The sequence below is a fragment of the Petromyzon marinus genome, chromosome 43, assembly GCF_048934315.1.
Source record: "Petromyzon marinus isolate PM22_M1 ecotype Great Lakes invasive population chromosome 43, UKy_Petmar_22M1.pri1.0, whole genome shotgun sequence".
Classification (NCBI taxonomy): Eukaryota; Metazoa; Chordata; class Hyperoartia; order Petromyzontiformes; family Petromyzontidae; genus Petromyzon; species Petromyzon marinus.
Genome location: NC_133709.1, coordinates 1,281,159 through 1,306,212, shown reverse-complemented (window position 1 = coordinate 1,306,212; position 25,054 = coordinate 1,281,159). Strand labels below are relative to the sequence as shown.

The 25,054-nt window shown below is 46.5% G+C and overlaps 1 protein-coding gene across 5 annotated transcripts; it reads left to right on the top strand.

The window, feature by feature from the left end:
• Positions 1-1,028: 1,028 nt before the first annotated feature.
• On the top strand, positions 1,029-24,631 carry LOC116951699 (TOM1-like protein 2). Of its 5 annotated transcripts, XM_076073683.1 has the most exons (17): positions 1,029-2,175; positions 6,806-6,890; positions 8,168-8,246; positions 9,668-9,817; positions 11,893-12,027; positions 15,104-15,346; positions 15,715-15,831; positions 16,483-16,616; positions 17,064-17,139; positions 17,499-17,631; positions 18,293-18,404; positions 19,383-19,428; positions 19,738-19,788; positions 19,890-19,928; positions 20,891-20,950; positions 21,367-21,397; positions 21,821-24,631. In XM_076073683.1, exons 1-17 carry the CDS (start codon positions 2,118-2,120, stop codon positions 22,000-22,002), a joined length of 1,731 nt encoding a protein of 576 aa, XP_075929798.1. In that variant the 5' UTR covers positions 1,029-2,117; the 3' UTR covers positions 22,003-24,631. The 5 variants fall into 5 exon arrangements, with proteins under 5 accessions (XP_075929798.1, XP_032826415.2, XP_032826414.1 ...); XM_032970524.2 differs by lacking the exon at positions 19,738-19,788 and having other exon boundaries at positions 1,030-2,175; XM_032970523.2 differs by lacking the exon at positions 19,890-19,928 and having other exon boundaries at positions 1,030-2,175.
• The last annotated feature ends 423 nt before the right edge of the window (positions 24,632-25,054 follow it).

The following is a 25,054-nucleotide window of genomic DNA, read 5'->3' as shown; positions in this document are numbered from 1 at the left end:
ATTGGGCAATAAATGATCAATCGATGCGGACCTGGTTACAGAAACATGGTTGTAGCAACAACAGCAACAAAAATCCACGAACAATCTAAAAACCACATGGTCACGTTCCAAATGGCAAGGTCGTGTCAAGGAGCCGTCCATAAATGACGTCACGCGATTTTGGACGATTTTTGAACCCCCCCCGCTCGTCACACGGCGTCACAAAAAGTTAGACCCCCCTCAAATATGACATCACAAAGCTCTGCCCCCCCCCCCCCCCAAAACCATATTTCCATTTTTCTTATTCTTAGCTCTTTCGGTAAAGTCACGTTGAAGGGAAACAATAAAATAATAAAATATATATCAAACAATAAAAATTCTCACGACGTTTCGTCAAATGACGACCGTTTGTGTTGTGGTCGAAACGTCGTGAGAATTTTTATTGTTTATATATTTTATAATTTTATTGTTTCTCTTCAACGTGACTACCGAAAGAGCTAAGAATATGAATTACTGCAGTCACGAAAGCTTTAAATAAAAATTCATATTTCCATTTTGAAATTAAAACATGCTTCAAATCGCTTTAAACTATTGTCATTGTAGTGCGTATTTAATGTGGCGCTGCACTCTGATGTTGGAGTGCTATAACAATTCTATATTTATTTAAAGTTGCGCATTTTCGTGTGACGTCACATTTCTCAACCCCCCCCCAGGTGCGTGACGTCATTTCTGCACGGCCCCCAAGATGAAAGGCTTGTCATGGGACCTCTTATCTGGCAACAACACAGAGTAACAAAACAGGTGTTAAGATGTTAAAACACCAAACTTAAACCTTATACAAGGAATCATGTCTGCATTAACCACAATACTACTCCGACAGTAGATGCATTTCTATTCTTAGCTCTTTCGGTAAAGTCACGTTGAAGGGAAATAATAAAATAATAATATATATAAAACAATAAAAATTCTCACGACGTTTCGACCATAACACAAACGGTCATCATCACACCTGATGATGACCGTTTCTGTTATGGTGACCGTTTGTGTTATGGTCGAAACGTCGTGAGAATTTTTATTGTTTTACATATATTTTATTGTTTCCCTTCAACGTGACTTTACCGAAAGAGCTAAGAATATGAATTACTGCAGCCATGAAAGCTTTAAATCAGTAGATGCATTGTCTATGAAACTGATGGGTCCACACCAGAGACAGTTTTATTTCGAGCCTAGTCTCACCGCTGTTAGACCAGCATTCGCCGAAAGGCATATAATACAAAGACAATGCATTATCAGGGTAATGAGGGCTCGGGGTGAACAGCTACATCATGGGACCTCCTTTGCCAGTACCAAAATATGATAATAGGTTTTTTCCCTTTGTTCTGGCAACAAAACAGCTGTTAAAACAGGTTAAAACACAAGTATTGTGGTTAATGCAGACATGATTCCTTGTAAAATATTTAAGTTTGGTGTTTTAACATCGTAACACCTATTCTTGGTTCTTTCGGTAAAGTCACGTGACTTTACCGAAAGAACCAAGAATATGAATCGCTGCAGTCACGAAAGCTTTAAATCTAAATCTTAACAGCTGTTTTGTTGCCAGAAAAAATGGGAAACTCTATTCTCATATTTTGGTACTGGCAAAGGAGGTCCCATGATGTAGCTGCTCACCCCTGCTCTCATTACTCTGATAGTGCTTGTATTTGGGCTGCACGCCTATTCTCATGAAGGGCTTGGTCAAGCCCTTCATCCAGCAGTGCCCAGACCACGTCTCGTTTTGCATACGTGCTGACGTCACGACGCAAGACCATTGAATTCTTGGCAGGCACGTCAAAACAGTGACGTAATCACGCACAAACCAGTCACTGCCGTTCGGCGGTGACGTCGACGATGCATGCCGAATATCACCCTGACAACCCGATAGGGTGTGCGTAACGACGTCATCGCGCACACCCGCCGCCCGAGGCGTGCGTGGATGACGCGCGTGAAGACGTCATCGGGTGTGCCTCTCCTGCCCTAGCGGTGCGTGGTGGCGTCATCACGCACGGTCCTCGGCCCGCCGTTGGTGTGCGTGGTGACCTCATCGCGCAGCTCTCTCGCCAGTTGAACAGAAGCAAAACAATCGCCCGCGTCAAGGAAAGATGTCCCTGCTCGACCTCGTCTCCAACCCGTTCGGCACGGCTGTGGGCCACCGCATCGGTAAAAGGAAACGCGCCGCCGCTCCCCACTTTCGCGTTTTCGTTCGGCCACCGCGTGAGCCGCCGACTAATGACGCCGAGCGATCCGGGTCTCGTAGCCGGGCTGCGGCCTAGTGCAGCTTTGGGAAGCCTCGGTCTCTCCTTAAGGTTGTGGGGTTTTACTGCGCCCTGGGCCGGCGCCGCTGGGGGTGCAGCCCCGGCTGCACCGAGGTCGCGACGATTCGTGATTTTTTAATAGATGCAGTTGTGGGTTTTGTAAAAAAAAAAAAGGGAAAACCTGAATGTGTCGCTTTCTTGTTAAATTCTAAAGCAAAAAAAACAATTAGCTGATTAAAGTGTTGCGACCATATTTATAAACAGATGAGGCGCTTTCGTGCACAGCGGGTTGTCAAAATGTGACTGACATGACGTAGGCAATTCGAGCACCCTGTACACGATACGATTCTCGAGACTGTCCCAAATGCCTAAGTACTATTTAATTATGAGTATACGCATAATGTATGTGATGTTAATCCACTGCTGGATGAGGGCCCTCCCCACGCCGTCCCGATTATTGGGGTAGTTTTGACCATTCTTCACGCTGGTCAATGCGGTTTGGTGAAGGGAGAGAGTGCCTCGGGACAGCCTCGTCAACGCCGTGGCCTGAAATCGAACTGTGGTGGTCAGATTCATAGCGCGGTGCGCTAAGTTCTTTCCCAACCACTGCGCCACCGCTCGACCCGTACTATTTCAACTGCACGAGATTGTCTCGTGTGCGGGCACACACTGAAATGGCCATACTCTGTATCGGTGAAAATAAGGCCAAAGGCATTCGGCAATTCCAAATTCTTGTTGCTTTATTTAGTCTGGCCTTCGCCGAGTGGAGATGACGGCTTGGTTGTTATGCACACCGATGGGTGTGCCGTAGCGTTAAAGGCTTTTGGCGCCCACGTTTTGGACAAAGTGTGTGTGTGGCTTTATGACGATGCCCTTAGCCCTGTGTTGTTGGATTTATTGGGGTCGTCACCAGCAATAGGATGTGTCAGAGGTGAGATACCTCAAGGAGAGATGGACGTGTACAGAGTACCTGCTTAGGGAATTACAGAGGTGAAAACACGACCAGATCAAATCTCTGTGAAACAATAGCTCGCTGTCGTACTCGGGAGCCCTGTCCTGGAGGAGTTTCTAACATTTGAATCACACCGAAAGCAAGAGCCATCTCAATTATACATTTATACATAACCCACTGATGTCTAACGACCCTCATTTTTCATGACCTTAGCTTATGCGTCCTTGAATTTTGAAACCGATTCCCATCGTCTCTGAGACAAAGTGTATCACGAGAGTGTTAAAACATTTAACGCGTGTGTTGAGATTGGTGGGACACGTGGAGAGGCTTTGGAATACAGTAACATGTTTTCTATATAGTTTCTCCCCATTGTATTAGTGGGATATCTGTAAATGGATCCCCCTGTATGTTAGTAAATTATTATTTGGTATGATATGTGCAATACCGACAACATACAGAACACCTGCAAAGAACAATGAGTAAACCCCATACAGGAGGTAGCATCTTTCTCATTTGCTCATTCTAGCAGCTCATCATTCTACGTGCATAATGGAGATGTTCGCTTATAATAGATGGCTGAATTCTATTGTTATGACAGCACTTTATTCTGGTACAAAGAGTCAACAGGTATATTATATTTCTTGGTACCAACATGCATACAAAACCATCAAGCGCGCTTACATTTAACCTACAGTAAAGAGGATATGTGGCAAATATAGAAGGTAAACGATACTCGTAAGGACAATACAAGTTGGTTGACATTGTATCTGGAGGGAGATATGCGGACCGTACTTCCTCAATGGTTTCTGCATGTTTAGTTAGAATGACATTCAAACTCTTAAGAAAAGTGGGTTTAATCGGGTCATGTCGTTAGAAGGGACGATGAAGTGGTGGCAGTCAAGGAATGGAATGCATCAGAGAGGTCGGCCACTTTCGCGGTGGAGCAAGGAAGTCAGTCTGTGTGCAGGTGTTGGGTGGACTATTATAATGAAGGCTTATGATGGCTGGCGGTGGGTGGTTAAAGGAGGCCTTCGTCCAGCAGTGGATTGACCATAGCTGATGATGAGCATCTGGAGAGATAACGGTCAATGCAGTGTTCCGTGGCTTATTTTTATGAGGCCAGAGATAACCGAGGTAGTTTATATACCGTACTTCCAGAATTTAATGTGGAGGTGGGGTTATACTGTAATATTGTGAGTTTTTTTTTTCCGTTCAAATCGGTTAAAGAGGATTTAATCAAAAGCAAGGCTGCATAATCACATAATCTCATGAGTACAGTGCATCTAAAACAATTGAACTTATCTGCCATTCACGTTTGCTCTTAAAAGAATGAACCTCGCACAGTTGGCGACATAAGTTGAGAACTAAACTCTTAAGCAACGTGAGCGAATTTCAGCCCTGAAGAGCAGCGTGCCTTCAGATTGCAATGAGGCTGAGCAAGCATTGCTGTGGGGCTCAGTGCAGGATACACAAGGGAGGAAGAATTACTTTCCTCTTATTTGGTTTACATTCTCAACTCGGCTGTGGCCATTGACCAGCTGCCACGGTTGACAGGAAAAAAAGGAAGTAGCAGTTTAACCTTCACAACATCGCTGTTGACATGTTTCTCCTGCCAAGTAACACTGCAAGTTAAGCAGTGAGTGGAGAAATGCTGCCAAATTGCCACGATCACAATCTAGGTAAGTATTAGTGTGTGCGTGCATCTACGCGAAGAAGTAGTTTTCCTTGAATCAGATAAGAGTGGTGTGGCATTCCACCACACGTCCCATGGGAAAGCTGTGTGGAGATGCCCTCTGAGTCCCCTGCTGACAAGCTACTTGACACTTTTCAGCACATTGGTCTGGCATGGTCATGTTAAATATGGCTCTTCAGGTTACATCTTCAATAACAACAAAAAATAGCAACACAAAAACTCCTGCATTGCAAGGAGCTTTTCACACATTACTGACGAGAGTTTCTTCATGAACTGAATACTGGAGAAGCCCCCAGCTTGTGGAGTAGAAACGTTGGATGTCATGCCAAACAAAACACTGTATAACCCCGAAAATACATTGGAGAGCTGTAGAGTACAACCGCTAAATCCTCCACGGTATAACAAAACACGGATAATGCTTACTCACAACTAAAGCATGTGGCTACAAAGCATTCAGTATTTAAAACACAATCACTTGCTCATTGTTTTACTGGCATTGCCAGAAGTAGGCATGGGGTTATTTGTTTTAAACATTAACAGGATGGAAAATGTATTTCTCTTTTAATTATGAGCGGCAGCGATAAGCTGTGTGCGACCAACTGCATGGAATGTGTGTGTTCCACACTGCAGTGCTCATGTTGCACCCAGTCTGGCAAGCCAGGATGTATTTCATCCACATTCGTTTTTTTGGTTCGACCTCGTGGTAGTTTTATGCCAGCATTTTAGTTATTAACCGTACACCACCAGACACAAGTATCATGTTTATAAAGATATAATTAATACATGCTAATGAATGGATGAAACTCTGACCCATAAAGCACACTGGTGGCTTCAGACTTATAAGGACTGAATATGTCATCAACAAATGACGTTTCGCTTTAACTGCTTTGAGCATCATCGGATATTGAACTCAGAAATCGAGTGCACTGCCTCAGCTGACTCTGTGCTCTTAAGTACCCACCCGTGACATCGCCCACCGGCTTGAGCGTAGATCATCTCCATTTAAGTCAAGGATGCATGTCTGTACTCCTTTGCTGAGAGGCATACAGGGAAACCAAAGAGTGTCGCAACTAATTTTCTGCTCGCACTCATTGTCATATAATTGTGAAGTGAATGTAAACACTATTAAAATGCACATTATAAGCTGTTTTATCTTTTAACAGGGTGTGGAATATTGCATACACATAATTAAATAGTGACCTCATCCCAAATGTGTGGAAACATGTAAAGGGAGGCGTTTTTACATACTTTTTTACTCGCATAATTACGTCTCAGGAATTCACCATCATCCTAGCTCTGCTTCTGTTTTATTCACATGCAAACCGTGCTGATTTACACGAAAATCATCGTTTATCCACCGTCCACAAAACACCCAAGATCTGGCCGGCCGGCCGTTTACCAACCAGACAATCTTTCAGTGCCCCAATTATCCCCATCTATACTACACCACCAAGCATACCCTCACTCCTACCATTGCTGATGAGTAAATATGCGCTTCTATCAATGATTCACTTGCCATATGTCCGTCCTGTCACTGCCTTGCCCCATTTACACATGAATACAGCCAGACTAAACGCCATATGTTATGCCCGCCCATTGCCATAATGCATTCTTAAGCCAGATGGCACTTGAAGTGAGTGAGAATCAAAAATTTGGTTTGCAAGCATTTTGATCTTTGCATTTACTGATTAACTGGATCAGCCTTGGCTCATGGATTAAACGTTAAATCCATCGAAATTCAATTAAACTAAATGCTTTGGCCACGTGCGATGTGTGGCAGACGTGGTATTGTGTAAATGTGTGCGTCATGCGTTGCACTAAGAAAATCAATTGTGTTCAGTAACCGAATTAACTTTGTAAGTGCTCTCTTGGTGTTTTGTGTAATCACAGAGCGGGCCACTGATGGGGCCCTGCCAGGAGAAGACTGGACCCTCAACATGGAGATTTGTGACATCGTTAGTGAGACCGAGGATGGGTAAGGTGTTTTCAATACATCACTGATGTCACGCTCATAGTCACTTCCCTTATTGCATACATCCATGTAATCATAACCGTGTGGGAGCCCTCGTAGTCTTTAGCTCTCTTCCCTAGCCATCCATGCTTTTAACTCGCTGAACCTATATTTTCCACCTATTTTTTTTATTTAAGTTCCCCGGCCCTTTGAATTCCAGGCTCAAGCACGTATTATTATCTCCTGCCTATGACTGCCTCTTAATGTTTTGAAATAAATATTGGTACTTTCCCCAATATGTCCATGTCTGAATCTCTTGTATCTCGTTTTGAGATGTGGTTCTCTTTTTTATGCTTTTTGAGGCGAAAATATTTTTTGCAAGAGAGATCTGGGATGCAAAACATTAAATGTACGCTGCAAATATTTTCTCAATTATTAGCCTCTTGGCTAACACTGCCATTTTTGTCTTAAAATTGGTATCAATTCTCTGTTCCTGATTTTCAGAATGATATTTTACCTAAATGGTGCTTTAGTCATTTACTATAATTTGTACACTCGCTGCTGACCACTGGATGTATGTATTCAGCCACAGGTGACCTCCCTTTCTCAACCCGCCAACTAATCCGTGCTGCCACTGAGCAGTTGGTAAATTATAGATGGGAATTAGGGGGACAATAACAAAGAGGACGAAGGCCCCACTGCCAAGCCAACCTGCCCCCCAAATTAGAGGCAGGCTATGGACATTGGGTTTAAGGCAGAAGAAAATGTAGCGTCGCGGAGAGATTGATCGTGATGGAGATCACAGATGATGTATCCAATAACACTCGCGCGTGATGGTCGCTCAGCCCTGTTGGTCCTCGGAAGTCGGCGTCGAATTGAAAACTCTTGAAAAAGGCTATTGATCTTTTATTTGCGTTTAATAGGCGATTCAATGTTATGCTGTGGCTTCCCCACGACCGGCACTTTGTGGGAGTTCGGGGAAAGGCTTGGCTGGCATGCGGCTGTTTGGCCATCCCATTGTGCACACGCATCTCACAAATCTGCCAAAGTTACATTCAAAGTATATTTGATACCTCTCCGATTGACATGCAATCTATTAAAATACAAGCTTTTAAACCGCTTTATTGAACATTGGAAAATCGGTATTGAAATGCCCAAATTGTTTTTGTTTGTCGGCAGTCACAGGGTGTGGCTCAATCGTTTAAAATCACAGCTGTTATGCATCCGCTCTGCTTGTGCACGGTCCTCATTGAACCCTCAACCACCACCTCTCCCCACCCACACCCATTGACCCCCAACAGCCCCAAAGATGCCATCAGGGCCATCAGGAAGAAACTGTCTGGAAACAAGAATTTTCGGGAGGTCATGCTGACACTAACGGTGAGTTTATGCGGCCAGAGCTCAACCAATTGCCTCGTTGTAAAATGCAATATATTTACATAATGCATAGCTTTGCATATTCATCAGCATAGCTAGCAGTCACTGTGAATATCACCTACCACAGCTAAATGGCCTTGCATGAGGTTTGGTCCACATCAGTCGTCCAGTTTGACTATTTTTGTTTTGACTGATGAATGTGTTGAGTGTTTTTATTTTCTTGTTTAGTTTGATTTGTTTTTTATTGAACCAGCGGAGGGCTGTGCTTTGACAGATTCTTGCACATGCTATGCTTACCGAATTTTAGATGTGGAATTCTGATCCAGCGATTCATTCATTGCCATCGATTCTTTGCATTGAATCGTGTGTTATTCGTATGTTTTTGCATGCGATGAGTTCACTTTAACTCTGCGGCCATTCACCAAATTTTTCCGGTCACCAGCAGCTGGGCGGGGGCGGGATAGGGTTAGAGTTTGGTACGGAATATTTCCACCGCAGTACTTTATCCTTCCCCGTGTACCGATAGTTACATTTTAATGTGAAACTTTATTGAGGGGCTGTGTGATGTCTTGCTATGGTCTGTGACTGTTGTCGTTGTCGTTTTTCTGCCTTGCCCTAGCTTGCATTGATTGTTGAAAAATTGGCAGGAATTGATCAACTTTAGCAATTTTAGCAATATGTACTTGATTTATTTTTGGTGACTTGCTTATCTTTCCTATACTTTGCACTGCTATCGGTTTTTATATTGTTGTTGTAATTTTATGACCCGCCCCTACTGGACATCCGTGAAAAAAAGCTTCATAGCTCATTGGATTCCTCCAGTTTAAATATATATTTTGATTCTGCAGAATGACACGTGTTTATTTGCTAGAAACACATTTATTGACACGGTTGCATTATTTATTGTTTCAGCACTGAGATAATAATATACTGTACTTTGCTTCAAAGTATTTATTTTTTAAGTGTATTTCGTCCCTATGGACTCTGCCCTAGTTGTAAAACTCATACGTACCCGCTCACTCGTTCGTGTGTATGTCTGTTTGTGTACGTGCGGTAGTGTAGTGGTTAGCGCACTGTGCTATGAGCACGGCAACCTGAGAAGATTCATCCTCACGGCCAACACCTACGCACAAACGTGGGAGCTATGCACTTTTAAATCTAGATTGAAAACTAATTTCTTAAGAACTGCTTTTTGTGTTTAGTTTGTTGTTCTTACCCCCCTGCACCTCCGATTAGCACGGTTGGAAACGTATGGTGCGAGAGCAGTTCAACATACATACATACAAAGGTGACCGGGCGTGGTCCTGACCACCCACCCCGTCGTGCGCCGTGCTGGCCTTCACAGATGATTGCTAACAGCACTTGCCCCCAAGATTCTATTGAGACTATACGGGGGGAATCTCTGTCCTCTTGTTTGTGCATAGGTGCTGGAGACGTGCGTGAAGAACTGCGGCCACCGCTTCCACACGCTGGTGGCTCAGCGCGACTTTGTGGATGGAGTACTCGTCAAGGTGGTGCAGCCCAAGAACAACCCTCCCGCATTGGTGCAGGACAAGGTGCTCAGCCTCATACAGGCAAGTGGGGGCAGGTGGAGACGGCCTGTACGGCACACCACATCCACCGTTACCTCTCACTACGGCTGTGGCTATTAGTCACGTGCCTTTTCCGATCTTCCAGCGACCCGGTAAATGTTCAGGGGTAAATGAGGCTCTGGGCATAATGCTTGGGAGCTACCTTTTTTCCGTGATTGCTCCCATGCATTAACTGTACATATATTCTTTGGGTCTTTCGGTAAAGTCACGTAGATAGGTTCAAAATTAATATTAAAAAACATTTTTTACAAAAAACCACCATGTTTCGATCACAACACAAGCGATCGTCTTCAGGTGGAACTGTACATATGTATGGGAGTGATGTCGCAGTGACATAACTATATTGCTATTATTACCTAAATGATACTTGTAAAGCTGAATGGAGTTCACAAGAAGTCGCAAACACCTATGGAAAGACCCAATGCAGAAGGTCCCTGGCTTCGATCTTGAGTGAAGCTTTTGGGCCACAACTCCTGAGTGGCATCATCCACAAACCATGGCAACTGCAAATGCCGATACTGGATGCACAAATTGTACATTTAAAAAATCTCCGGTGTGCGCCTGTGGTCATCCAGAACAGACCGTGGAACACGTAACGACTCAACGCCCGATTCGCAAATACAAAGGCGGCATCATCATGCCGATACACGCCACTACTCCAGACGTAATTATCTGGCTCCACCACCTCAGTGTAAAATTACCGCCGTTAATCTGCATCAACATCAGCCGTACGAAGAAGTGCGATAATACCACATGTGACTGCAATATTTTTTTGTTTTGCGCCCGGTAGCTCGGTACATACGGCCCAGGTAAGTAACTACAATGTAGGGGCTATTCTTTTTTTGTATTGTGCTTATATTTGATGGTGGCGATGTTTAAATGTGGTGGTTCCAGTTGTGAATAGAAATACAGCGATTTTAACTCGATAATTGTGCACATGAATGTGGGGCGTGTGATGGTTCAAATGTTGCGCATTCCACAGCAAGCATAATCGGCACAGCGTGTTACACACAAAACACTCAAGTAATGTGCCGCAAGGGAGGGCTAGCACCATTGTGTATATAAATACTGCCAAAGGTCTCGGCCCGATGTACCTCTTATCCTTTTAATCACCGTTTGATACTCAACTTGGGTGGTTTAGACACACTGCTTGTGGAACAGCTTATCTGTAAATATTGTTAATGCATTCGCAATGTATTAACAGAAGACTTAATTCAAGATATTATCTTGAGATTGTGTACGAATAAGCATTGGGTAGAGAAAGGTGGCTAGGTGTACTACTTGCCACGTGCTCTGCCAGCCTTAATGGGTGCTCACCAACGGCAGTTGCCCATACACTGACTACAAGAAGGAACTTTATCCTCATCCAGTGCTTTCCAATGGAGGTTTGAAGCATTTCAGACAGACAGACAGCTTGTCTCTTTCAGACAGCTTGCCTGTCTCAGACAGCTTGCCTGTCTGAAACGCGGGGGACCGAATAACACTCGTAAATACGGCCCAACCTGAGCCAAAATTGTTGTGTTGCTATTAGGGACTGATCCGCGAGAAAACCGGCAACATGAATCAAAAGTTTTTCCAAAAACGTGATATGAAAACCGGTGCTAAAATTAATTACCATAATTCGAGGTCTGAGCGCTTGCGAACACTTGACGAACCTTATTGTTATCTCCAGCGAAACGTCTTATGATTGGCAAATTTGTCATGATTGTCAACGTAACCGGTTTATTTGTTTTGCTGTGTCGGGTGGTGGAGGGTTTGAGCTCTAATTGACTTTATTCCTTGCACGATCTGACTCAAAAAACGAACTACGAATCAGGATCCGCCCCCGGGCGTTTGTGTCTTGCGGGCCGTGGCGCGTGCCTCTGCTCCCCCCCCCCCCCCCCGATGGCACGATTTACGTGACGGCATCTTGCGCCATGTGACATCGCCTCGTTGTGAGGCTTGAAACAGAACGTTATTATTGCTCGATACTCGCGTGGCCAGGGAGTACATTGGGAAGCATTACAGAATCTGTGCGTGCCCATGATTTGTCTTATGAACTGTGCAACGTGGAACAGGCTTGGGCGGACGCGTTCCGGAGCTCGCCGGACCTCACCGGTGTCGTGCACGTGTACGAGGAGCTCAAGAAGAAGGGGATCGAGTTCCCGTCCAGCACCACAGAGACCCTGTCGCCCATACACACTCCTCAGAGGGTAAACAACAACAACAACAATCATAATAATAATGTAGTACGTTTGGTATTTTGATTGTCATGTGTAATAGCACAAGGCGGTCATCACGAAGGAAAGCGCAATGTTTCACAGACACAGTCCTTTGTAGTGTCACAGTAGGGGCTGGTGTTGCTATGTGTAATTCCAGTTGAGTAATGTCTGGGTAATTTTTTCGAATATGTAAAATTTTGACCGTGTCGCTGGCACACGTTGGCCCACTTGTTTTGAACGATATCAGGGGATCTTTAACGTCCCCTGTGAAGGAGACCTCGCATTTTCTATGATTAATACACCTGCGGTAATAACCAGGGCGCCCTACCAGTTTGGACCCGCGAACCTTTGCAACAAGCTGTGAACGCACTACCCATAGGCATTGACACCGCCCCGCTGGGCCACCTAAGAGCACTGCACAGTGCAGTGCTACTCACACCTATCCCTGCTGCAGCGCTCGGCAATAGTGCACGGCTCTCGCGTTTTCCAGTTGCTCGTGACAGTTGAACGGCCCAGTCAGTGGAACGATCCCCACCATTCTGATGACTGGCCTTGGCTGTTTGTGGCTGCACATATAACGTGAATCCCGTTACGTACGGGATATACAGATATAAAAAAAATACATTCGTTGTTACACGATTCGATTCATTTATCGCGAGCTCCAAAAATGGATGTCACCCAATTTAAGAATCATTTAATATTTTTGGTATTCATGGTATCAATCTTAACGCCCAACAACGTCCTGAATGTTGTAATGTGTAATTTAGGACTACAGGTAGTCCTCTACTTACGATGGAGATGCGTTACGACGACCCCATCGTAAGTCAAAAATATCGTAAGGCGAAGATGGCCTAGCCTACCCAGGAGTCTTAAAGAATGGTGATAATTTAGCAAACCAGAGTAATTTACAGTACCATCCTTTGTCAAGGCGCTTTGTTTCTTCTCACACAGCTTAAAGGTCGTGATCTCAGCGTGGCTTTCTCACTCCAGCGCTGTCCTCCAGACAGTCTCGTCCCCTTCACCTGATGAAGGCCGCTTGTGTTGTGGCCGAAACGTCGTGAGAATATTATTGTGTTATTTTATTTTATCAATTTATTATTTCATTCTCATTCTACGTGACTTTACCGAAAGAACCAAAGAAGAAAAACTATATACTGTATGTATTTATTAATTACAATACTATATTGCACAGTAAAATGTAAAGTAAAAAAACAAGGTACAGTACACACGAGACAACTTAACTCCGTCGACCGCTGGTGAGAGTGAGACATCACACAAGGTGGGGGATGCGTACATCCCGGCAGCGTCCCAACGTACAGTATCGTACCTCGTACGCTGCAGCATTTGCCTGCTGCGCCAAATGTAAAATATTTTACAATTTTGTCGTATCGCCATCGTAAAATCGAAATATCGTAAGTCGGACCATCGTAAGTCGGGGACTATCTGTAATTCTATCTTCACAACCCTGTCTCCTAAGCACACTGGCAACTGGGTAATTTTTCTTTCAAGCGCTGTGGAAACAATGTTCGTACAATTAACCCCCTCAGCAAACTGAGGCTCTGCCTCTGTGCTGTACATAGACAATAGTGCAGGGTGACCTGATGCGGCACAACAAGCGCATTCCAAAAACAGGGAGCGACACCTTCCACAAAACTCCAGTGGAGATCTCTCGCATATGAGCAGTCCCAACCATCCCATTGCCCCAGCGGCAGTCGATCCGAGGTGGCACCCCAAATGGCAACCTTCCCTGCGCAGAACGAGGTGCATCTACGGATGTAGTCTTTTTCCCCCAAGGGTGTACGCAGCTTTGCAAGGTGACACACAGAGCAAGCACTGTGTGCACTTGCTTGGGTCTGAACGTGGAGCTGGCCCATTGTGTCTGTCGCTGCATTAAACTGGCCTGTGGCAGTTTGATGTAAGATTACGGGGTGGGGGACAGAATGGAGGGGGTACTACGAAGGCAGTTTGCTTTGTATGCTCATTAGCTTACTTCATTAGTTGCCACAAAGTACAGCCTCGCCCTTCAAACGATTCTCCCATCCTCCAGGTTGCATCTTCAACGCAATAGTAATTCTGATAATCGTACTATGTTCTAAAAAAAAGTTTTGCTGGGTGGCTCGCTGCCTTGCTGCCTGGGCTGGCAAGTGTTCCTTGCGCGCAAATCTGCGTGATGACATCAGCTGTATGGCGCCGCGTTGAGCCGGGTTCGTGTATTGTCCTGATGTCACTCTTCCCGCCACCCACCGTGTATTGTATGGGATACGCTTTTGCACAATCATACTATATTCGGACGTCCAAAGGACGTGCGAGCTGCTCGTTTAATTTAAAAATAACCACCCGAATGTTACCTGCACCGGTTTTTCAAGTATTGCTGCAGCCGCAGGCCCAGGAGAAAAATGTAATGCTTAACCCGTAAGTAACCAAACACACCTCCCTGTTGCAATAACATTGCCACCGCGTGATCTCCTGAATGAAAATGTTACGTGCAGAGCTTAAATTAGTGTTTGGTAAATGATACATGAAGCCATGCACGATTGTTAAAATGTCCTTGTTGTTTAACACTTGAAAAGGAAAAAATAAATTGAGATAACCAAATGCACTGGTGCTTCAGTCAGTGCCCGAAGAAGCATGGAGATATGCACGCTTGACATTCGAGTAGAGAACACGGGTTAAAGACATTATCCAAGCACTTAAAAACAGAAAGTTGGGCTCTGGCAGATCTCGTCACTCGAAGGAATGATGGCCGACGAGCAAGAATAGTGACGGAGTGGCAGCCAAGGAACGGAACGCATCCGAGAGAACGTCTACTGAGAAGATGGAGCGAAAAAATTAGTTCATGTACAGCTTGTGAGTGGATTGTTACATCGCAGAACCATCAGGGGCGGTGGTTTTGAGGAGGTCTTCATCTAGCAGTGGATTGACCATGGCTGATGATGAATACACTTGCTTGGGATTACATATCGTCCTTCCCGAATCCATCTTAGACTTCACACGGCGGGCGCGAAGTGCCCAGGGTCAACACCGCTCATGTTTTGCCACCACCACATGTGTGTGAACCTTCCTCCAGAGCGTGCGCATCAAAGCGCCGACGGAGCTCAACAACGCGCAGGCAGGGGCTCCGAGGCCCGTGGTGCACGCCCCGCTCCCCGCGCAGACCCGGCCCCAGCCCACCGGCGCCCCCAGCCCCCTCTACGCCAACGCCAACCACAACTTCCAGGCGAACCCCGCGACGATGGAGCCGCTGGCGGTGGGCATCCCCACCGTGCCCCAGCCCCAGCCTGACGGAAGCATCACCCCCACACCCGAGCAGGTGAGCGCGCCGGGCACTTGCTGCTACTTGCCTTGCGTTTGCTGTTCCTGCTGCTGCTGCTGCTGTCGTTTTCGACTCATTAACTCCCTACCCCTAGTTAAGCGCAGGCTCAAGGCCTTCCTCGTGGCATTCGCCTGTGACTGACTGGTGCTCAAAACAGTATATTTGCACCTCCCATTTTTCGCGTGATGCGCATCTCCGATGGTTGGCTACGTACAGTGCGAAAGAAGTTCAACATACGTAAGTCCCGCTGTTTTGTGCTTCTCTAGATTGAGGCATCCGGAGGTCGCATGGAGACAATCTACTTGCGCAATTTGTACGGTGTCCGTGGTCTTGTTGCTAACGTAGCCGTTCCTGCTCTTTTGCAGATCTCAAAGTTGCGGGCCGAGTTGGAAGTTGTTCAGGGGAACATCAAGGTGATGTCGGAAATGCTGAACGAAGTTGTGCCGGGCCAGGAGAACTCCTCCGACCTGGAGCTTCTCCAGGTTAGGGTCACGAGAAAAGCGTGTTGCTGGGCTTTAGCGATTGCAAGTGGAAGCCTTGGGACTTACGTAAATGTTTATTTCAACGGGCTTGACAGCATTGATGGTCAGCATTCCCCCTTCCTCCCATGATCACCAAAATTAAGTTGAGAAGTATGGTAGACAGAGCTCAGTAGTGCAGCTGACAGTGTGAGGCATGCAGATGGTAAAACAACCGCTCGCCTCAGTGGTGTGCAAGGCCAGAGCAGTTGATGCCACCACCACACCTTACCAACGCTTTCTACCCTCCGCCAGTTCCCACAGCTCCCGCACAGGAGACACAGAGCAACCTCTACCATCTATCCTGGCAGGATCCCACCATCTGACCTTAGATACAGAGAACATCGGAACTGTCACACTCATTCAGAGACTCATAGATTTGCTCCAACATTGTCCCACCATCTGCTCTTAGATCTTCCACCCGGTTGCTGAATTTGTGGAGACTGCTCCAACACCTGCCTTGCCCCTTATCATTAGTAGGAAGCATGTTGAGATGGCCCAAAAGCAATGGATGCGGGAAACATAAATACCAGAAGGCTGAGGCCTTAGCCTGAAGGCGCGTGGGCAATGCTGGAGACCGCGCTGGCACCCCCACCCCGTCCCCGCGACGTGCAGGAGCTCAACGGGACGTGCCGCACCATGCAGCGCCGCGTCATGGAGCTCATTTCGCGCGTGGCCAGCGAACCGATCACGGAGGAGCTGCTCCTCGTCAACGACGACCTCAACAATGTGTTCCTGCGCTATGACCGGTGAGCAGCGCGCAGACGCGGCCCAAGGCGGGTCGATTGCGTTACGTGGCGTGCATTGTCGGTCCCGGTAAATGACACGGGCTGGTGAAGAACGCAGCAGATGATGTGGCCGACGTATGTAAAGTTGTGCATCGTAACGTCAGCCGCGGGCAAGAGTGGTGATGAACCAACCGCGTGAACAACACGGGGCTCGTGTGCAAGGATCTCGAAGCGGAACGAAGCGCACTTGAGATACGCGTGTCGATGGTAGATGTTTGTTCAACTTCTTCTGCACCGTACGTAGCCAACAAACAACACAAAAAGCGGCCAAACTGTATGTACGCTTTGGCTGTCTGGTTCTCAAACCTGGCCTGCACCTCTGTCCTCCCCGGCGGATTTTTGCTCTGCGTTTTGCCGCATCGTGCACGCCAGTGGCGTACAGTGACGCAGCGGAGGTTTCTCGCTCAGGTTCGAAAGGTATCGCGCGGGCAGAGCTCCTCAGAACGTGGCGCGTGACTCGGGGGAGGCCGCCCTCTACTCGACGGTGAGTCCCATTCAGGATGCTGCTGTCAGGAACTTGGCTAAGCGCTGGGGAATTTTACCAGCACCCAGTGAGAGATGTGAAATTGTGCTCGGCTTTTTGCAATGTTATTGAACGACCCCCATCTGATAGATAGCAGGGCATAGTGCGCCCTGATTAATGTTTAGTTGCCTTTGCTCTGATTTCCGTTTGCTTCATTGCTGTGCTTGTTTTTACTTTATAGACTTTGTAATTTCGGTGACCCAGGTCGGTCCTTTAGCAACTGAAACTATCGTGGGTTCTTGAGTTTGACTGACTGGTTGACCAAAATACACTTATAAACTTGACCCTTGACCCATATTGTCGCTGTTCTATTCCGGCAGGTTTTACGAAACGCTGCCTCCCCGCTGCCGGACTCTGCCGACGACAACCTCATCGATCTTGGGCCCGGCTCCCCGTCCGTCATGACGGGGTCTCGTGGCAGCGGCAACCTCTCCTCACAGCTCGCCGGCATGGGTGAGAGAACGGAGCGCCAGGGGCATAGGGAGGGACTGGTCACGGACGGACGCGTTGGCTTAGCTGACGTCACGTTGGTACTGTTTAGGTTCGGACATTTCTCTTTTTAAGATTTCTCTCGTATATCCGGCAGGATACGATTGCAGTGCGATCGTTATAATTGTCGTAAGAGAAAACGGAATTCCTAAGTCAAAGTAAATGTGTGAGTCGTAGTGAGAGGGCAGCTGTCACCCACGTCAGAGCTTCTGCTCAGGTTAACGTCAACACTCTTTCCATTCAAACCAGCCTGTGGCTGAGTTAAGTATGTTAAGGGTATTAATGTTCATGATATTAGCAATGTTAGTAATAGTGATTATGGTAGTGTTGTTATTCTTTTATTAATTACGTAATGTTAACTATTATTGGTTCCAGTAAACTTAGGAGTGGTCATGACCACTCGTAAGATTTATTCGTAACTTCACGAACGCCCATTATCGTAACTCTTATTTACTCGGCGTTACTAAACATCTTGTCCGTAAACTGAACTTACAACATTGCTACGATGTTGTACCACGATCTGTACACTCTTGAGTACCTGGTGGAAAGCTGCGTGCACAAGAGGAACAGACTTGCAGATCCGCGCAAAGTATTTAATGGCTTTTTTGTTGCTCTGCTGCCGCAGGCCTGGCCGGGGAGAGCGTGAGCGGCACCCTCACGTCGCTGGGCGGGGAACGCATCGCAAGCGGCAGGGCCCAGGCACTGCAGAATGCGCCGGACAGATTCCCTCGCAGAGAGTGAGTGCACGTGACCACCGCTGGCTCCCTTTGGCAAAGTGTCGACCAGTGTACATTTTTGTTCATTGTTTTTGTTGGAACGCAACACGAGCCCCGGTACAAAAGCACAAACCGTGACCACGCAGGTAAACTAAAAATATATATATTTTTTTTATTTCAGCAGGTAAGACTCACTGAGCTGTATAGTTATTTTTCAGGAGTGACCTGGCCACACGTGACACCTCAACGAAGTGGCTTATCATGTGGAGATTTATAGCAGCCAAATAATCTAAATGCATGTTTCTAAATGTGGAGGGAAAAACCAGAGGTCCCGGAGAAAAATCCACATGACCACAGGGAGAACGTGCAAACTCCAAATATACAGGCATCAGGGTCAGGATCTAACCCACGACCTCCTGTATATCAGGCGAGGTAGTTAACATCTAACCACCGTGGTGCCCACCGTGGCACAGAGAGGGGGCACAGAAACTCAGCGGTGGAAAATCCCAGGCTCAGTGCTCCTGGGTTGAAGGTCGAGGGAGACATTGGGCTCACTGCTCCACCCAGGTGGGGACTGCGAGCATGAGAGTTTGATTTTGTCATGAGGTGAATTTTTCCACATTGCACGAATATCCTTCACTGTAAAACATTATTGAGTGATAATGCATTGTATTTTTTATTTGAGTCGTTTAATGAGAGTCCTACATTATGATGTTTGGGTTATTCTATTAAGGAGTGTTTTTCATATTTGAGGAAACAGGAGTACCTGGAGGAAGCACACTTGTCTTAGTGGATCATACTCAAAGGTCCACACAGCTGGTTCACAACCCATTGGGCAGCATTGCCATTTCCTGTCTGCCGAGCGGCCCAGCAAGTGTGAGCGTTGTACAAGTCCTCCCGATCCACCACAACGCTGCTGCATTACGACGATTCCCTGCAGGTTTTTGCGGGAAGGGTGAGGTGTTTTTGTTGCGCGCGTTTGTGTGCGTGCACGTGCAGATTGGTTGACGGCGAGCACGCGGAAGACCCCGCGATCGCCGCCATGGTAAGGGCTGAGCAGTCTCCACCACCTTTATGGGCGCATGTTGGAATTAAAAATAGGGGTTCACTTTCCAACACGTCGTTTCTGTTTGCATGCCTTAAGTGGTTTACCCTTTGTCACTATTGAATGTATGCGGTTCGCGTTACGCAGTTGGTCGTGCGTAATGCACCATCGGCCGCATGATATGTGCACGTGTTTTGGTTTGTTTTTGCATGTGGGTGTGGTTTTTGTTTTCTCTCCGTGTGTCCTTCTGCTCGTGCCGCTCGGCACGTTGGCGGCCTGTGTCACACGGCACGGCCAACGTTCACACAGCTCCCCGAAACACACGACCAGATAGACACCTGGCTCGCGCGTCAAGGCATGGTGAGGTTCGACGTCAATGTCGTTTGTAATGCTGCAGCACTCGTGTAGATGCGTCGCCAAGCTCCTAAAAATACCTTTGGTTACATGTGGTTTTTTTTCAGCCAGCAAACGAAAGCACGTCACCACCGCGTGCTAAGAAGGTGGTATAAATGTGAATTTTGTCTAATATATGTATTGTACAACGTACATGGAAATTACAATTAATCGAAAATTGCTTTTCATAATTGATTGCTTTAACCTTTGCTTTTTCTGATTTATTTACCATAACGCACTTAAGTGATTCTAATCCAAAGGCTTTTTATGGGTCACATTTATAATTTGCTTCGAATATATTTACATGATGTTTTGATTTTCCTGGCTTTATTTTGATTTTTCCGCAAAATCGGACATGTCGCGGGCCCAATAGAAATCCACGTACGCTTCCACACCCAGTTCCGCTAGCATTACAATACGTAAAAAAAAATGTAAGTTCTCTTTCGCTTTACATTTGTTTGGAGGAGAATCTTTATACATAAAGTGATATGTTGCATGAAATGGATTCATTATGTTCTCTTGGAATTCATTAGAAAATTACGTCAAAGCAATTGTTGACGCTAAGCGCGAAACAGACCGGCGCCCTTGAAAGAGGCCACCTTGCTGGCGTGGATTTCTGCAAATGACCCCAACCCGCAGTCGCCAGTGTCTTACCCTCCCCCGTTCGGAAGGTCGGCTGGTGCCGGTTCATGCATCCCCTCCAAGCGGGAGCGGCTAGACGTGGATTGCCATTTGATCGACCGATGACCTGGTTGCTGTTAGGGGAACCTTGGTGGATTGGTGGATCACCTAGAGATGGGAGCTCCCATTTCTCCGCATCGATACATTCTTTGTAAATACAAATGTAAGACTTTGGAAAACATTTCACGGGGGGTAAAATAAAATACACGCCCGTGAATGTGAAAATTGGTTAAGAAATTAGCAATGCACCAGCCCTACCTTCCGTCGGCTTCGATTGATGGGGAAAACATCGGCTCTGGCAACAGTGACCCTGACCCTAGACTCACCCCAGTCCTGCCCTTTCCCCCGCACCCACTGCTCCTCACCCCGACATCCCTCAATGGCACAGATCCCCATCTCCCAGCCCGGGGTCATGGACGACATTGAACAGTGGTTAAACACCGATGTGGTGAGCTATGTTTTTTGTTTGTTTTTGTTTTATTTCCTCATGTATTATTTACGTGGTATTCTTTTGAAATATTTTTACAATTTTATTGTGTTATCATTTCCATTTTGACACGTGCGGTAAGTTTTTTTATTCGCTTTGCAAATTATTTTACATTGGGAATTTTTGTTTGCATCGATCCGATGTTCATTTAATTCAATTATTTGCTATTGAACATCAACAGGGCCACCAAAACAGGTTGCTAATGTCGAATGGACGACGTATTATGTGTTACACAGGTGTTGCAGTCAGGTGGGGTTAATCCGTTACAGGATGGAGGATCAGCAAGCGGCCTTGTGTGTATTTTTCTTTGAGTTTGTGCCACGCATGTATATTCCGGCTCAAGGATGGAAGCTATAATTTAACGTTTGTGTTTGCAGTCGGATGAGAAAGAAGGGGTCACGAGTGAAGGTACGTCGCCAGTCCTTACACCGGAACGCTGCCTGTCGTGTCGCCTGTGCTCACCACTGGCCAAGAGAGTAATCGATTACTCCTCCGTTACAGATTCGTTCGCTCAACTCATCGGATACCATAAAAATAGTTAAATAGCAAAGAAAAAAAAAGGTCTCACCTCTGTTCCCATGTGCGCTGCTGGACAGTAGGTGATGCGCCAGACTTGGTGATGCCATGAGCATCATCAGTTGCATGACACCGGGTTTGGCTTGTTCCGGGTTTCCTGCCTTCGAGAGGCACAACATGGAGGTGGCTGTCATTTTTAAAGCGGCTTGAATCATGAACCCACGAAAGAAATGTATGATTTTAGTCGATTAATTGGCTTAATCGTCCCAGCTCTCCTACAAAACACTCTGACCCTACTGTTGTTCTCCGTTTCAGAGTTTGACAAGTTCCTGGAGGAGCGGGCGCGAGTCGCCGACCAGCTACCAGACTTGCCCTCGCCACCGTCAGCCGCCCCCTCGCGGCCCGAGCCGCCCGCCACCGCCGCTGCTGCTGCCCGCGCGCCAACACAAAACCGCGCCCGCAAGCAGAATTCCGACGACGGTTTAATCGCAATTTAAGTTAATTTGCTTGATCGCCTCCTTGTCATTTTTTTTAATAAAACGTTTAATCTCCATTAGCAGTCTTCGCTCGCTTGCGTGCGCATATTTATGCTCAACACTCTTACCTGTAAATTTTGTTAGTTACTTTCGCCGTATTTTATTTTGAAATCTCACCAGGCGTCTTGATCATTTTAAAAAGTTTTATTTTGTACTTACCGTGAAATTTTTATTCCATGCAGCGGTGGCGGATCACACCAGCCGGCTGGCCTGATTGCTGTAGCTTCTCTTGATGCTGTGGCCTAGAGCAGCTGCAGGCTGCATGCTGCACCCCGCTTTTGCGGCAATGCCACGTGGTCCCAGAGCGACGGCTCACTATCGAAACTAAGCTCCCCCCTCCCCGCCCACAATTGACATTCATTTGCAGCCATAGGGCAAGCTCACTTGCAGCAAGGGAGCGCATGAGAATTCGTAACCATCCCACCAATTGGCAATGTTGTGTCAACAATGCAATTCTGGGTCTTGAGTGATGTTGATACGTGTACTTTATATATATGTTATATTATTTGTGTCCATTTCCATCGTCCCCTTTAGGTTTGATTCTTAATAACTCCAACTTGAACTTTGTGTTGTTGTGCTTGAAAGCTATAATCTACATATAAGTGCTCTGATGTAATTGAAATGAAAAGCATAATGAGTGCACTAATCCCATTAAGCATTACATGATGACATGCTTTTTTTTGTTTCTGACGAAATGGTTTCCTGTGTGTATATCAAAGCTTGCATGTGCTGTGGTGCTGTAACTAGGACACTGGGTAGCCGGGCAGACGCATGACCCATTTACTGGCGAGTTGGCTTTAGCACCCATAGTGGATGAGGTGAAAACTGCCCAAGTGGCGGCTCTTCCAAATTGTGAACATTATGCCATGGATTTACTCCAATGGCAAACCAATTGTGTGTTCGTTTGCAATGCTCGGTTATCTTGGATGTTTTAAATTATTTATGTTTTATTGTACAAACTAACAGGTCAGCATTGAATTCGGTTACCAAAACGGTAGAGTGTGAGAACTTGGATGAGGCTGGATTATATACGGCAAATGCACGCTCGTATTATTTTAGCTATCCAGCCGACATTTGGGACCTCGTGACATTATCAGCACGAGGCCACTGTGTGCAGGAGTTCTGGCTCGAATCTCTTTGAATAAAGTGAAAGTTTTGCCATTGGAGTACAATGCTATGGAGAAAAATGTCGAACTGGTGTTTGGCCAGTAAAGCTCACTACCCCACTGCACACACCTGTAGCAGTGCACACTCGCTCCCATACTCGCCATTGAGCTCGTGAACAGGTGTGTGCGGTCAGCACCTGCAGAAACGGGATCCGTGTTTAACGGCCGAAGGCAGGCTTAATGGTTAATGAGCGTGGTCTTAGCCCCGCGCGTTGTGATTGGTTGAACAGGGATGGTCACCGAGGCCACAGCGCCGGAGAAATACGAGGACGGCACCACAGGCCACGCGGCCTGGCGTCACCTTCGTCACATTTCCTCGTCGCCGCGATCTGGACACTTTAGACTCCGCGAAAGGGCCTCGATTTCTGAATTGTCAGAGTTCGGAAAATGTCGGTTGGGGGTCGGGGGAAAAGTATTATGGAATCTGTCGTTCCAAGGTTGATTCATTACTCTAAAGTGTATTCAGGGTTTTATTTCAGTCTCAATTACCCGATGCCAGGACAATAGACATCAGGGTACAGCCGTCTTGGTAAAACTGTATCGTGTGTTAGCTGGCAAACAGTAGATGAACGCTTCACCTGTAGTAGAAACACTTGTCGAGTCATATTGAATAATCCCTGCCAAATAGGGTTATGCGAAGTTCCTACCATGAAATGTACTGTATAATATGAAATGAACGTGGCATTTTGAGGTTTGTAGGTAGTGTTTTTTTGCTGTATAAAAACAAAGATTTATTTTTGAATTGCATGAATTACGTCGCTGTCGTTTCAACAGAGAGTGATGACATTTTTGTTTTGAGGGATATAATTAACACATGGCGTGACAACACGAAGTGCCCTGCCTCTCCTGAAACACCACTGAAGTCACCCGTGGCTTTGGATATTTTGAAAGGGTCGCCCCCCTCCCCCCCCCCACTGCTTATGCGAGCGTCTGCCACTCGCTCCTCCTAAGACGTATCTGCCGAGGTGCGCGATGCTCGTCGAGTGCGGGGTCCCTTGCACGTCGCCGTTTTAGTTTTTATGCTTCGGTTGAACGCGAGAAAAATAAAATAAAAACTGGGCTCGTTGAAAATGACAAAAAAGGGAAGCAAGTTGTGTTAGTCTTCCTTTTTACACGGTCCGTAATGCTCTCATGCGGCTGGCCGTTTTGTTTGTTTGCTAAAGGCGGTCGCTGTAGTCGGTACGGCGCACTGCGAACACAACACCACGGGTCTCTCACTCAAGTCCAGCCGCAAGCCGATGAGAGACACCGATTAACAAAGCAATACGATGTCTCCCATCCGTGTCTGTTGCCGAGCCACGTGGCCCTCCCTCTGTGTCGGTATAATTCCAAGCATGCGTCCCTCCATGCTCTCGTCATCGTCACGCTCAATCCACTGTTACATGAAAATAAAATGCCTCAATGTACTTGCCTATGTTGTCCAATGCACGTGTTGTCCTGTCTTTCTGTCTCGGTGGCTCCATGTGCCATCGGGAGGTAATTTTCATTCATTACTGTTTATTTTTGTTTGTCATATTACCGAGCACAACGGCATGTTGGAACGCGTTACAGAAGCCATGCACATTGCATGTTTTTTGTTCCTTGTGTTTATCTGTTAACCCGCTTACCACCACCACCCCGTTGATTCGTTACTCGAGGCGGCCTCGAGAGAGGGCGCTGTGTGGTGCCGGCGCGATAGCCAGGGGCTGATTTGTGAACTCAATGTGATGCGACCCGCAATGTAATGCGACCCGCAATCACATTGCCGCAACACGAACTCATCACTTACGCCGATCGCCGGCGTTGACGGCGAGCCTCGGCACAATTACATTGAATGCACAATCATTATAACAACGTGATTTGTGTCA